The sequence below is a fragment of the Mizuhopecten yessoensis genome, unplaced genomic scaffold (assembly GCF_002113885.1).
Source record: "Mizuhopecten yessoensis strain PY_sf001 unplaced genomic scaffold, ASM211388v2 scaffold10791, whole genome shotgun sequence".
In the NCBI taxonomy this organism is placed as follows: Eukaryota; Metazoa; Mollusca; class Bivalvia; order Pectinida; family Pectinidae; genus Mizuhopecten; species Mizuhopecten yessoensis.
The window spans coordinates 1-15,964 of record NW_018408723.1 but is presented as its reverse complement, the minus strand read 5'-3'; the positions used below and the strand labels follow the sequence as shown (position 1 = coordinate 15,964).

Sequence of the window (15,964 nt, the reverse complement as noted above, 5' to 3'; positions counted from 1 at the left end):
TACCGTTAATCTTCCAAACCCCCTTTCCTCTATTATCTCTAATTACCTTCAATTTGAGTGATATACCTTGATGGTCGGTGTATTTAATTTGGGCCGGTCTTATATCTACGCTCTGAACTGTATTAATTATATCTTTTTCTATCAGAAAATAATCAATCCTACTTGCTTCCCCATATCTGTTACGTCTCCATGTATATTGGATTTTTTTTTTTATTACGTAATCTCCAAATATCAACTAAATTTAGAGATTTTTTTGTATTTGTTACTCCATATGTCCTTTTAAGGATCCTGTTTTGTACACTTGTTTTTCTATCAATCTTTTCGTGTACCTCGTTAAAATCGCCACCGACTATAATAGATCCAGCTTTATGGTTTGTTATTTGTTTCTGTATATTTTTAAAGAACACATTTCTATTTTGTTCACAATTTGGTGCATATACATTAACAATTGTATACACATCATTTTCAATTTCAATGTTGAGTATAATAAATCTACCATTCTCATCAATTACCTTCTTTGGTACATCGATATTCAATTTATTGTTCCATATAACCGATACGTATACACCCCTGCTTTTATTGTCACCAAAACTTGATATAGCTTTAGCAAAATTGTGTATTTCATTGTTAATTACACCAACCAAATCTTCTGTAAAGTGTGTCTCCTGCAGAAATGCTATATCAAATTTCTGATTTTTAAGCCATTCATATACTCTGAATCGTTTCGATTTGTTTCGAAGACCCCGAGTATTCAATGACAATACATGTATAGTATTAGGGATACCAATCATAATTGTATACATTTTTCATTATACCATCACAACACATATGGTTACATGCAATAATAATGATAAAAGCACTCAGCTCCTTTGTACAAAACTGGAGTATTTGTATCATTATACAACAATAACAAGTATAGCTATACGTATTTCTTATACTTATGTAATTACTCAGTCTATTTCTTACAAATAACTGAAGTACTGTGTCAGTCTTAAAATGTCTTGTTTCATTATCGTTCTCGTTTAGAACAGTTTTGTTATACATATACGGGGTTATCACGGAGTTGACTTTGTGTTGTTCGTCCACCCAGACGACTTTTTAGATTTTTTGTACTGACCATTGAGTTCCTCGCTTGGAGTAGGAGGAGATCGTACGTTCTTGGGGGATGGCCGCGGATTGTTTGGAGTACCCGGTGTACTCGAACCAACTACTGCCGCAAACGTATCCTTAATGGACGTTTGACCTTTATCCTGCCTCTTATGTGTAGGAATGCGGCTACCTGTGCGACGTGAACCTGCTGTTTTGTCGACCGGTTGTCCTCCATATTTGCTCGCACTGCCTTTGTTGCTGTCACCAGCTGACTCGCAACCTTTGACCTCATCGGTATTTTCGATCCCGTGTACCTGGATTTCGGTGTTTATGTTTTCAATGATTGACTCACATTCGCTTTGCTTGTGTCCCGTTTTACCACACGCCCTACATTTCCAATCATTTAGACAGGTAGAGAATGTATGTCCCTCTTCCAAGCATTTGGAGCATGTTTTCTGTGCTTCTCTTTCACTGTTTGGGTCAGGTTGTCCTCTATAGAATACTCTGGCCCTATATTTCCCGATCTGTAGTACACGAGGAATGTGACTGTGTATCGAACTCGATTTTATAATAACAAAGCGGTCTCCCGTTTCACAGTTAGTGAGTTTTTCATTAATTCTCAGTTTCTCACGTGTAATATTGCCGATCGTTTCAGCCTTGTTTTTTACAAAAAAACCTGTCAATTTGACCATCATCCGCTGATAAGGGAATGTCTTTTATTCTTAGTCTAACGGTGTCCTCTCCGTCGAGCCGGTTTGGGTTTGTTTTTAGTATATCCATTGTGTAACCGCGGAATGGGAACCCACCCGCCATTAGTGTGACCTTGTCGTCCAAATTGTCTAAATAAATACGCCACAAACCTCGGACGCGCTGCAGTCCAGTTATGTGGGAGTCTCAGCAAATTTATTTCAGAAAAAAATACAAAGAAAAGTCAAGTACACGTGATATATCAATTGCCTACATTGAAACAGTCTCAGCCAACTTATCCCAGAAGACAACGTCACCTTGCTCGTCGTGCGGATACTCAATGTAACATTTGCTTTCTATCAGATCCATCAGTGTCAACGGAAGATTTTTCGCTGCTATATCTTCATAGAATACCAACAGTAAAACAGACTTGCCTCCCCTTGAGTAGATACTCTCCATACGAGCCATGTTGAATTCGTACATACACCAGTATGACTTAAGATAGTTGTTAGATACAATCACCACTGTTTTCCAGCTCTGATGTATGGCTTTAGTAATATTCTCTGCTATGTCTTGTCCCGGAATGAAATCACGTTGATGTAGACAGAGTTTTAAACCACTTCGTCCCTCCATGTTCTCTAATAGGTCACCCCTGATAAACCTCCCGTCCTGTTCGCTGTACGATATGAAGGCATCATATGGGTAAGCATCACGTTCGTCATTGTTGGTTTTCAAACTTGTGTATCCCTTGTATCTTGTTTTTGCCATGTAATACAAATATCTTAACTTCCATCGATAGCGGTACACAATTCCTGAGACGGTTAATGAGATGGCAAGAACGATAGCAGACGTTATCCCTGCTATCAATCCGGTGTAATCATAACAGTTCTTTTTTAACTCAATCAAAACATTTTCGAAATTCCAAAATGTCGTACTTGAGTCATTTGGGAATCGACAATCGTAGTTCCGGAAGTTGTTGAACATTGCCTTATTGTCGTCTAGCCACTTTAAAAAATCAAGAGTTTCACACGAACACTGAAGTTGATTTCCATACAAGTTCACTGTCAGATTTGACCGCTTAAGGCTATCTATCTGAACGCGATCATACTTGCTTAGTTTATATAGTTGATTGTGAGAGATGTTTAAGTGTTGCAAATTTGTCATGTGTTTGAGCTCCAAGTCGAATGTGTGAAGTTCATTGTTACTAATGTTAAGTATTTGGAGTTCGTTTTGATTCTTTAGCAAAAGGTTCGGAACAGCCTGTATACGATTCCAAGATAAATCCAACACTTTTAAATGTGTGAGATGTCTGAAAATCTTTCCATTCGTATCGTTATATAAAACATTCCCCAGCAGATTATCATGTATAATGAGGGATTCCAGGTTCGGACATTCGTTAAAGAATTCATCTGATATAAACGTACAGTAATTGTTTGATCCATCAACATATTTCATGTGATGTAAATTTGCAACTGTGCCCCTCCAGGAATGTAATAAGTTGTTATGGAGGTCAAATCGTGTCAAGTTGTTCGGACCGAAAGGAATACGTCCTGTTATTACATAATCTAAAACACTATCATGAAATAAGACCTCTTTCAGGTTAGGAGGAAGATTAATAGTAGCTGCCGATAGCTTAACAATGTCGAAAACAGCGTTCTGATCAGTAGAGGAGTCATCGTCACTTGAGGATGGTGGTGCCCGCCAGTCGTTGCAGTCCTTCGAACCGGTGATAGGGTCATGGGAGGAGTACTGGTTACTTCCGTCGAAAAACTCTAAATTGATAGCGCTGGCTAATTCAAAAATATAGTTCCCATACGTTATCCTATTTTCTTTTACCGAGAGAAGCCTTAAACTTTTCGGTAATCTTGGAATCACGCCGAACTCGAGTAACGATAATCTATTACTGTCTATGTACATATTTGTCAAATAAGTATGATTGCTTAATTTGTCTATATCTTGCACATATATAGCGATTCCAGGTCCATAGTCACAGTGGAGCTTGCTGATATCTAATGTGCGGATTGGTACAATTTGTAGGTCATCAGTCAAATTGGACATAACGCTGAAGGTTAGCCGGTCATTGTGGGAAATGTTCAGAGCGTACAGATTAGCAAGCACACGGAAAGTTCCACTTTCAATGCTACGCATTTTACAGTAAGACAAATTGAGATGCTGAATAGAGGATACATTTTCGAAATAATTAGATGGGTAATACACAAACTCCCGTGTGACCTTCTAGGTCTAGAGATTCTAGTTTTGTAAGGTTCTTGAAATCGCCAGTGAAACCAGTTTGATCCACACCGTCTAGTAAACAAGTTTTCAGCGTTGTTATATTTCCGATACTCACTGGATACGTCAGGTTATCAGAACGAACTCTGTCATTGTGATTGTTGCACTTCAAGTTGAGATATGTTAAGCTTTTCAATCCATGAAATACATTATTTGAAAATACAGATGAAGTGTATTGTAGGAAATTGTGACTCAAATCAAGATGTTTTAATGCTTCCATAGGTTGGAAGGGATCGCCAATGATTTTTTCCAGTTTGTTCTCAGAAATATCCAGATACAAAATAGAACTGGCTACTTGGTCTCCCTCGATCTTTAAGTATTTGATATTGTTCCTCTGTAGCAATATGTCGGTAACGTTGGAACTGAAATCTGGTATAACAGAAATGTTCGAGTCGGAGCAGTCCGCCACTACACCACCGCTGGCTGAAGCTTTACAGCGACATCTCACGTCCGAGGCGCAGGGTATGTCTACATTCGTTATCGCATTGGTGTGCGATGCCAGGATATGACTGGATGACGATCCATCTGGAAGCATGGATAAGGTTCCTTCTAGACGTACGTGTAAATGTCCATATACTGTCTGTATTGTGGCAACCATCAAGATCACTGTAAACATAAAATACAAGGTTGAATATCTTATTTTAAATGTAGAAGTCATATTATAATTTATAAATGAATGCTTTCCTATCTATAAAACAATAGAACCATCTCGTGAATTCTGCTTCATCCTTATAGTTCTTTGTAGAAACTTTAAAAAAGCATTGTCTTTTAAGTTTTGCTTTACTGTATATGTAATACAATGTTTAAAAATCGAAAAACACATAACATCACATCGAAAGGGCAAATTGAAAACCCAAACCCGAAAAATAAAAAACGACAGGACCGAGATTTTAACAACAAAAAACAAAAATTAGACAAAATAAAATTCTCCATGATTGTAAGTGTGTCAAGGATTACGTTTGGTACTCGTTTTCGTTTTAATCAAGGAAAGCATAAAGTTTTGAGCTACTTGGGGCGTTGTGATCACATCTTCAGTCACAGTATAATGTGAAAGGGGTCTAAATGTGTTTATAAAAGTTATGTATACGTCATCTATCCTCCAGAAAATCACATAGAAAAGGTTAAGAGTATAAAAGATAAACTCGTAAACTTTGATATAAAGTTTGATAGTGTTGTTGCCATAACTGTCATACTGTAGGGAAATGTAATAAATATTGGAGGTGAGATGATCATTTGTGTCATACATTAGGTAAATATTACTATTTAGCAGACAGCCTTATGTAAGAAGACTCCATGAAAGAAATAAAACTCTGGACAAATAAATGTGAAAAAATCAAATGCATATAGGTCCTGTAAATGTTATCAATTTAATACATAAAATTCAAACTACAATGTTCATACTCCAAAGACAAATATTTGTATCTTTATTTCTTATTTTGTATTATGTTTCAAAAATGTGATTTGATAAAATCAATATTAGTTTAAAATGTGTTTAATTCTTTTTGTTTCTCTCCTGTTATAAAAAGACTAAAACTCATAGTAAGTTAACTTGGTAAATAGTAATTACTTTCCAAGAATTTATTTCTCTGTGAATTTTCTCTCTGGAATTCTGATTCAAATTTATAATCAGAATCTGATATTACACTTTTAATTTATTCTCAAATTCAAGATATGTTTTCTTGTGTTATGAATGAGAGTCCACATATCTACATTGCATAAGATTCCAAAATCTGCTTGTCTCCCCTGGATTCAGCTTGAATATCACATGAACATCTCGCCTTTATTTCAAGATGTTTATAAAAGTTCATCATGTGTAACCAGATAATTGTGTGCTCATTGAAAAACTTTTTAAGCAGAGGAGTTTTGACCCCCTCTCACCCACGCACTCACAATTACATTGTAAATGTGCAACTACCACAAAACCACCTCCTCATATTAGTCTCAGAATCCCATACTCGGGACTAGAATTTTCTTCTTCCTTGTATGAGTCCGCCTCGAATTGAATGTATATGACTGTGAACATCTCAAAAAATCTGAAAAGTAAAAATGATGTACATTGTATACTGCGGGGGGGGGGGGGCGCTTGGGAAGATATTCTTTTAGTGTGATACTCTGTCCTGTCTAAGCATGTGGTGTCCTCACCTGCTGTGAATTATACTAATGAAACTGCTTTAACAGTCTGTATGTTTAAATGATGGTCAATCAAGATATTAATATTTAGTGCTCTGTGGAACCAAAAGAGCAATAACAAGGTAGACAAGTGCTCGAATGTATGAAAATGCAGTGTATGTCTAACATGTGTGATTGTTTACATCTATAATTGGAGTTATCATATATTAAAATCAGCGATTAAAAACATAATTTCGACGACAGCAGTCTCTAATGCCAGTGATTTTTTTACCCCATTTAGTGCCGACTTTAGGTACTTTCCCAAAGAGAAGCTTTTCCAATTCTGACCCAATATTACCCAATAGCTTATAAAACTATTAAAGTATGCCTTCTTTTAAACTTTTGTACAACGTTGTCAACATTTTTGACAAATATAAGTGTATCTTGGGGCATTGAATTCAGGCTTCAAGTTTTGTTTACACATGAGGTTGTCTGAGCGCAATCAAACAGAATTTCCCTAATATCATACAACCGTAACATGTCGTAAAATTCCAAATTCATTGTGTCCGCGCAGTAAAATTCCCATAAAAGAGGCACCGGCCCTTTAGAAAAAAAAGACATGACCAAAACAATTTCCGACACTATTTTTTTTAGTTCTGGAAATTTGTAGCGCGGAAACGACATGTTCCGCTCGTAGTCTATCAATGTACCGGGTTTTGAACTCGATTGTCTATGTTACGATACAGCAATAATTAGACGTTGACTCGGTAATAGTTGCAAATATCTGTTTAATATGCATTTTATATACCGACCTGCATATACAGAAACTACACAACAATTAGTGAAATCAGGCACATCACGTTTGGAATGGTGCGCTAGCATTGTATACGGAAATATAATTCGTTTATAATACCGTCAACTTGGTGGTAACTTAAGTTTTATAAATATTGTAGAAAACATATTTTTACTTACTTTCATTATTTGGGGGGAAATTTCAGAAAAGTGGGTACCTTCCAGCTCAAATATCTCAAACCGTAAGTCGAGAAACCCCTTTTTTTCATATATGGAATCTACGTAAATAATGCAAGAAAATAAGCCTAACTAGAAAAAAATGACATGGGTTTTCCCAAAAATATGGACCCACCTTAATTGACGATATAGTCATATTGCACAATTCGTCCTTCGTTCTAAAGTTTTGAATAGGTGCACATTTGTTTTGTTATTCTAGAATCAAATTTTCAATATACTGCAACAAAACAAACAGCTTTAATATAGCACTATGTAATGCCTATCTAAAGTATCTGGCTATCAAAAATAATTTAGAAGGAGAAGACGTTTGTAAATATACTAGAAGCTCACGGACCTTATAGGGTTGTATTTTAAAATCAGGTTTATAAAACAAGATACTATAGTATTATCAATCATGTTCACAACAAAAACATATTAAAGAGTAGTTTTAAACAATAACAGGATGTGATTACTACATTTTGCTAACTTCGGCGAACAACTTCTTCCAAAATCAAACATATGTCAGTTTCCCCTTATACGCTGCACTCAAGCAGTCATAATAGGGTTAGTAAGAGTGTTTGAGGTACACATTTCTTCTCAATTAAACTGCCATTACATGTAAGTTATTATAACTACAATGAACTTACTTTATTCGGAGAATAATTGTATCAAATAGATTTGTTTGCTGAATTAAACTCCACTATTATCCGAGGGCAATGGAATTCACAATTTGAAAATACACATAAGGAAACTTAATAAATATCTCAAAACATTTACATCCAAATACATTTCAAGGCTGTTTTATCCCCTTTTTTAATTTTTAACAATTCGGCCCTTTGTTCCCTGTCTTTCTGTCCAAAAAGAGATGAAATCATGGGGTAAAAAAAAATGGTTATCTTTAGCCGTGACTACGGAAGAGCGTTAGGGACAGGTAGAAAACACTCCATTTGTGTTAATCACTCGAAAGTTCGACAGAATAACTCGAAATTTTAACATAATAACTCACAATTTCAAGTTTTTTTCTTAGAATTTTGAGTTATCTTATTAAAATTTCGAGTTATTAAGTGGAAATGTCGAGTTAACAACACGATAAAAACAAATTGATTTTTGTTCTACATGGCCCTAATGCTCTTCCGTACGTGACAGATAAAAGTATTTCGACAGAAAATCACATAAGGCTTTTATGAGGTGGCCTAATAAGATAACAACTGAGAAATTGGTTCGATACCTGCTGCAATCACGGCACGGGTTAAACAAACAACAAACCATGTCTGGTTTGAAGAGAAAGATGTATGAGTGTTGATAATACTCGAAAATCACTTATAACGACACGCTTCATGATTTTTAGAGAAAACCTTATTCACACACGTTGGACACAACCTTTAAAATATGGTACCTAATACAGCAAGCTTAAAATAAATTGCATTGCATCCTACAGCTGTTTAGTTAGTCAAAAATAACTATATTCACTAATTATTCAGCTGTTTCAGTAATCAAATAAAGAAATTAATTCTGATTTGTTAAACAGATTGATATGAAAGGCAACAGCAGAAAGATTGATTTGGTATGTTTTTTATCCGTTTCAAATATTCATTTTTATCCTCCAAATACTTAAGACTTACCATCAATAGCCTTTGCTGTCTTCATGTTTGTTACTTTCAAATGATAGACCCTTTTGTGTTGTGTGTCTGTTTCTCCCTGTGCCGTTTATACAATGATTTCAGCCAAATGAGCGTGCGTGCCTCCCTTACTGTGCAGGTATGCTTCAATTTTAAAAACCTCTTGAAATAACAGCGTTGACACATGAAAAGTAAGATAAGGTTTAGGTTTGTTTGCACTTTATTTTAAAAATCAATACGCATTGTAGAATTAAGATCAGGTCGGTAGATTGTCATTTGATAAAATGAACGCGATTGTTGAGAAAACTAAATGTGATTGAGTAAAACTTGATATCGGAATTATTTTAATAATTTGTGTTTTGATTGAAGCTCTTAGTGTTTTCTATTAATATATTCAAGAGCGTTGTTTTGTTTGTCACACGTGTTGTTTGTCTCACGCAACTTATTTATAAAATGATACTATGTCATCAGCCTCCTGATATCAATTATATATCCCTGTTTATCGTTATTGATATCCGTGTTAACGTGCCATTATGCACTCACTCTGTGAAGGATGATGGGTGTGGTCCAAAGGGGAAAAGGGGCGATGCCCTAATAAAATAAATAGGCGGTTAATCTTTAAAGACTACGCTTGAAATAAGAAAACACACACCTAAATGCGGGCCCAAAAGGGCAGTTAAGAGTTATTTTTAAAAGACTGTTCTACAAGTATTATTGAGTAAAAGAACTAAAGCTTTCAGATTTTCCGATAATGTTTCTAAACATTTTCTTCGGGTTGGTAAGTATGGATTATGAAAAGTTTCTTCACATGACCAATAACAGTGTCTATGTGACGTTTCTATGACTATTACGGTATGTACACTGTCACTTTCATCAGAGAAATGACCAGTGAAGCGTATGCTTCGGTTACTCTATTAGCGTATGTACAATAGTTGTTAAAGTATTAAACAACGCGTACAATGTAGCTGAATCGAGTCATTTCGGTTCATATATAACAACTATTGTACATACGCTTACAGCGTAGCCGAATCTACATCGATTGTGTGGACAACTCGTCCACATTTTGTATCACAAATATATAAACTAATACAAGGCTATATAAATATATCCATATTCTGTCTTAATGAAAATTTCGATCTACGTTGCTATTTAAGTAAAATGTAATCGAACTTAGTATAAACATTGTATAGATATGTTGTACAGTATATCAGTCCGCAATTTCTAGATATGAAATGTTTATAAATATGTATCTATAAATAGTTACAAGTAAATACATTTAAAATAAACTTGTGTATTATAAGTAGGTAGTTTAACTGTGACACTCTTTATATATGTTTTCAATTGTATTACATGTTTAAATAAATATGGATATACATAGAGTCATATAATCTATATATCAATCTGCTATTCAAATGTCAGGAAGGTACATAAGAATAAGTTTTATTCTAAAATAGTTACATCATTTGTATGTGAATGCATTTTCACACTCTTCCCATATTTGAAAAAAGAGCTTTTGCGGAAAACTGCCCATATTCGGCATTTATGAAAACGGAAAAAAAATATTAATGAGTTAATAATTTCTAGTAGCGTAAATGCATAGAATAGATATAAAAAAAAAAAAAATTATTTTTTGAACTGCTGAGATATTAGGTATATGATATTGCAAATATAGCCATATACACTATATCTATGAAAGGGATGGGGTTCCCCAGACTTGAAACATACTTTCAGCTTTTTCCCATCCGAGGACCAACTTTTGAATAAACCTTTTTTATTCCATGATGTAACATTCAAAAAAAAAATCGTATGGCGGAAAAATAGTCCTCTTTTGGGAAAGTGCTCAAATTAATGCAAAACAAGGATGAGAAAGTTTCTTAAAATTGAGGCAGGTGTTTCTTTGGTTAAAACAGTTTGTATTTTCGCATTTGTCTATGTCAGATGTAGCCGAATGTTTAACGCAGTTAACTTGTGATCAGACTACATTAATAAAACATCCTTTAAAATGATATTGATGAATTGTTTTATCCTCCAGTTGACACAAGTGATTTTATGTATTTGTTAAACACAAACAAATGATGCCGAAATACAAAATATGTCGGATTGTTGCGTCATAATTTAAAATAAGGCCAATAAAAAAAATGTTATTATCGCAAATATGTAACTAAAATTGCAGGAAAATTCATCGTCGAGGACAGTTTCATTTGTTTGAAATGCAGGATGACTGCAGCACTATGTAAGGAGCGCAATGCACGTGTAATACATGCGTTTCGAATATGATTTGTAATTTGCCATTCAAATATGGAGGAAAAATAAAATCAAGATGTGTGTTTTGTAGGAAAACAGGTAACAGCATGACATGACGCCGGCAGTAGTAATGAAAATTAATTGTACGATCTTGTGTTACATACAGCATATGATATGTTTTAAACTAAAATGTATAACGCAAAATAAGCAGTGAAACGCATGTACTAATAGCCATGGCTTTAACTTCGGCTGTGTGCAATAATCTATTCTTAGATACTAATAATTCGATAATAATTCTAGGTGCTTATATACTGCTTTATCACAACCTAGTTCGTATGTCGTCTCAAAGCGGTTCACACATTATTATTCGTGGTTATAGGGCCTTTGCAACCAGCCAATATCTTTCTCAACTCCCTGGGGAGCATACAGCCAGTGCTTCCATTTCAGCGTTCACAGCTAGCATTCAACAATTCTAGCACTGCCCAGCCACGTACTCATTTACAGCTGAGTAGACTGAAACAAGCGGAGTAAAGTATCTTGCTCAAGGATACAACACAGTGCCGTGCCGTGACTCGAACCCGCAACCCTTCGGTCGCGATCCCGGCGTCCTACCACCAGACTACCGTGTCTCCAAATCTTAGATACAGGATTCCGATAGAGTTACCTGTATACAAAAATATCTAAGGACGAGTCATTATAATACACGGTGTTCCACGCGCGCTAGAGGTCACAGCTTTGGGTAAATAGGCATACCAACCCTCCCTAGCTCTTTAATTTGTTTACATGTATTTATGTGAACAACTTTTATTCAAAAGAATATCTTTGTCCAATAAATTCTTTCAACAATTTGATCGGCTAAATTAACAACTTAAAAACTTTTAAAATGTGCATAATCCTTGGTGAATCCCGCCTACATCCGCTGCTGATGACGTCATACAACTGCTTTATCGTTCATAGAAAATTTGCATCTCTTCTACCACATAAATTAATGTCGACGTCACGGAAACCTGTCTAGTTTTATGGTAAGGTCATTAGATGATAACTCCAGTTTACGGGAACAATGGTTATTGAGTAAATAATATATGTGTTTCTGCTGTAGTGAATAGTCACTACACAAGATCAGTCACCAACTGTCTCGTCTAGGTTTGTAAACAATACAAAAATTAATGTAATAAAAAGATGGTGTTCACCACAGACCGCGGACAAATATTCTTATTCCCCTGCACTTCATATCTATAAGATGTGACATTTGAAGTAGACTTACATACAAGGAAAAGTCAAGTTCACGTGATATGTCATATGCTTACATTGAAACAGTCTCAGCCAACTTATCCCAGAAGACAACGTTACCTTACTCGTCGTGCGGATACTCAATGTAAGATTTGCTTTCTATCAGATCCATCAGTGTCAACGGAAGATCTTTCGCTGCTATATCTTCATAGAATACCAAAAGTAAAACAGACTTGCCTCCCCTTGAGTGCATACTGTCCATACGAGCCATTTCGAATTCGTGCATACACCAGTATGACTTAAGATAGTTGTTAGATACAATCACCACTGTTTTCCAGCTCTGGTGTATGGCCTTTGTAATATTCTCTGATATGTCTTGTCCCGGAATGAAATCACGTTCATGTAGACAGAGTGTTAAACCACTTCGTCCCTCCAGGTTGTCTAATAAGTCACCCCTGACAAACCGCCCGTCCTGTTCACAGTACGATATGAAGGCGTCATTTGGGTAATCATCTCGTTCGTCATTGTTGGCCTCCAAACCTGTGTATCCCTTGTATCTTGTTTTGCCATGTAAAACAAATATCTTAATTTCCATCGATAGCGGTACACAATTCCTGAGACGGTCAAAGAGATGGCCAGAACGAAAGCAGACGTTATCCCTGCTATCAATCCGGTGTAATCATAACAGGACTTTTTCAACTCAATCAAAACATTTTCAAAATAAATAAATGTTGTACTTGAGTCATGTGGGAACGTAGTTCGTAGTTCGTAGTTCCGGAAGTTCTGAAACATTGCCTTATTGTCGTCTAGCCACTTTCAAAAATCAAGAGTTTCACATGAACACTGAAGTTCATTTCCATACAAGTTCACTGTCATATCTGAACGCTTAAGACTATATATCTGAAAGCGATCATACTTGCTAAATGCATGTAGTTGATTGTGATATATGTTTAAGTGTTGCAATTTTTCCATGTGTTTAAGCTCCAAGTCGAATGTGTAACGTTCATTATTACTGATGTTCAGTATTTGGAGTTCGTTTTGATTCTTAAGCAAAAGGTTTGGAACTGTCTCCATACGATTCCAAGATAAATCCAGCACTTTTAAATGTGTGAGATGTCTGAAACTTTTCCCATTGGTATCGTTATATAAAACATTCGCAAGCAGATTTGCATGTACAATTAGGGTTTCTAGGTTCGGACATTCGTTAAAGAATTCATCTGATAAAAACGTACAATACTTGTTTGATCCGTCGATATATTCTACGTGATGTAAATTTGAAACTATACCTTTCCAGGAATGTAATAAGTTAAGGTGGTCAATTCGTGTCAAGTTGTTCGGACCGACAAGAATACGTCCTGTTATTACATAATCTAAATATCATGAAATAAGACCTCTTTCAGATTAGGATGAAGAGTATGTCGAGAACAGCGTTCTGATCTGTAGAGGAGTCATCGTCACTTGAGGATGGTGGTGCCCGCCAGTCGTTGCAGTCCTTCGAACCGGTGATAGGGTTATGGGAGGAGTACTGGTTACTTCCTACTATAGCGCTGGCTAATTCAAAAATAGTTCCCGTACGTAATCCTATTTTCTTTTACGGATAGGAACCGTAAACTTTTAAGTTGTTTTGAAATCACGCCGAACTCTACTAGAGTTAATCTATTGCTGTCTACATGTATGTACATATTTGTCAAATGCGTATGCTTGCTTAATTTGTCTATATCTTGCACGTATAAAGCGATTCCTGGTCCATAGTCACAGTGGAGCTTGCTGATATCTAATGTGTGGATTGGTACAACTTGTAGGTCATCAGTCAAATTGGACATAACGCTGAAGGTTAGCCGGTCATTGTGGGAAATGTTTAGCGCGTACATATTTGTAAGCACACGAATAGTTCCAATTTGAACGCTACGCATTTTACAGTAAGATACATTGAGATGTTGAAAAGAGGATACATTTTCGAAATAATTAGATCGCAAGATAGGTAATATACAAACTCCCGTGTGACCTTCTAGGTCTAGATATACTAGTTTTGTAAGGTTCTTGGAATCGCCAGTGAAACCAGTTTGATCCACACCGTCTAGTAAACAAGTTTTCAGCGTTGTAATATTTCTGATACTCACTGGATACGTCAGGTTATCAGAACGAACTCTGTCATTGTGATTGTTGCACTTCAAGTTGAGATATGTTAAGCTTTTCAATCCATGAAATACAATATTTGTAAGAAATTGTGACTCAAATCAAGATGTTGCAATGCTTCCATAGGTTGGAAGGGATCGCCAATGATGTTTTCAAGTTTGTTCTCAGAAATATCCAAATATAAAATAGAACTGGCTACTTGGTCTCCCTCGATCTTTAAGTATTTGATATTGTTCCTCTGTAGCAATATGTCGGTAACGTTGGAATTGAAATCTGGTATAACAGAAATGTTCGAGTCGGAGCAGTCCGCCACTACACCACCGCTGGCTGGAGCTTTACCGCGACATCTCTCTTCCGAGGCACAGTGACGGGACAGTGATAGATCAGCCATTACATTGGTGTGAGTTTCTGGTGTTAAGATAATTTTGTGGTACTTCAATGACGATCCTTCTCCATACTTTTATGCTTTTCCCCATGGCCTTATTTTCATATACGTTATCTTTTGTTTTGCTATCATAAGTATTGCATTTGCATTGTCTATATAATGTTTACCCTAATTTTGGTTAAGAGAGGGGAGAAAAGAGTCTCTTATTATGTAGGTATTCGCTATACACATAGTCTACCCTTGGTTGCAAAATTTGGTGTCAGCACCTCAGCAAAGCCCCAGTCTGACTCAAATTCTACACCCTTGTGTAGAATGTCCGTATCATATATACCAACATATGATTTACTCTATTGGTAAAACAAGAGTGTTTTCTTTTACAACAATACGTGTATTAAAAGATAGAATTATTGTTACTTACAAACATGGATAAACAACTACAGATGAAAAGTAACAAACAAACAAACAAAAGTAGAATTATACCATTGCTAGCACCAAATTGCATGCTGACTATAGGATAAAAAAAATATCATCACCGTAAATGTTTGGAGGAGTGTACCCTACAAGAAATAAGGACGCACAAAAAAAACGTAGCTCAAGTATATTTAAACAAGCATTTAATTGAATACGGAAAAAAGGACAAGGAAATTATCGTCACTTCAAACAATTGGAGGGATATTATTATATTAAACAAATATTGCGAACAAAAAATAAGGAAGAAGGAATATATTATACCCAGCATTAAGTCACGAGTGGAGTAAAGGATAAGGAAATCAGTGCCACGACCAACATTTGAAGGCCGAATAAAAATTTAAAGGTCACGAACAAGGAAGGTCAGGCATTGACTCATTATCATTTAATTAGATGTGGTATAAAGTACAGGGGATCTAGTTTAACATGGCATGACTGCATTTCGTTCATCAATCATTTACTGGGTTAAACAAATTTAATGAACTGGTAAGCAGTTTATGTTGAATTTGTTTCAAGACCTTTTCAATTCATCAGCCCATGAAATCGACACAAGCAAGATTCAAAGCTTATATTTCAATCAAAGTGTGTTTTTTCAATAATTGAAACTTGTGAAGTTTGTCCTAGGTTCTGTAGCTTGTGCAAATCTACGTATTTACGTTAATGTAAAACAAATATAGTCCATCATTGTAGGACCATCATA

At 35.7% G+C, this 15,964-nt stretch overlaps 2 protein-coding genes across 2 annotated transcripts; both read right to left on the bottom strand.

Moving 5' to 3' along the window:
* Positions 1–1,954: 1,954 nt before the first annotated feature.
* LOC110462415 (toll-like receptor 4) lies at positions 1,955–3,973 on the bottom strand. Its single transcript, XM_021516360.1, has one exon. The coding sequence runs from the start codon at positions 3,922–3,924 to the stop codon at positions 2,047–2,049; it is 1,878 nt and encodes a 625-aa protein (XP_021372035.1). The 5' UTR covers positions 3,925–3,973; the 3' UTR covers positions 1,955–2,046.
* A 23-nt stretch (positions 3,974–3,996) lies between these two features.
* LOC110462416 lies at positions 3,997–13,492 on the bottom strand (the record flags this gene model as incomplete). The annotated part of the gene is made up of 3 exons (XM_021516361.1): positions 3,997–4,671; positions 12,396–13,081; positions 13,277–13,492. Coding segments are annotated over 2 exons (581 nt in total), but the record flags the coding sequence as incomplete, so codon positions are not given.
* Positions 13,493–15,964: the final 2,472 nt, after the last annotated feature.

Excerpts from the sequence above, each read along its gene's own strand:
- LOC110462415 (XM_021516360.1), bottom strand. The coding sequence starts at position 3,924 with ATGCGTAGCATTGAAAGTGGAACTTTCCGTGTGCTTGCTAATCTGTAC.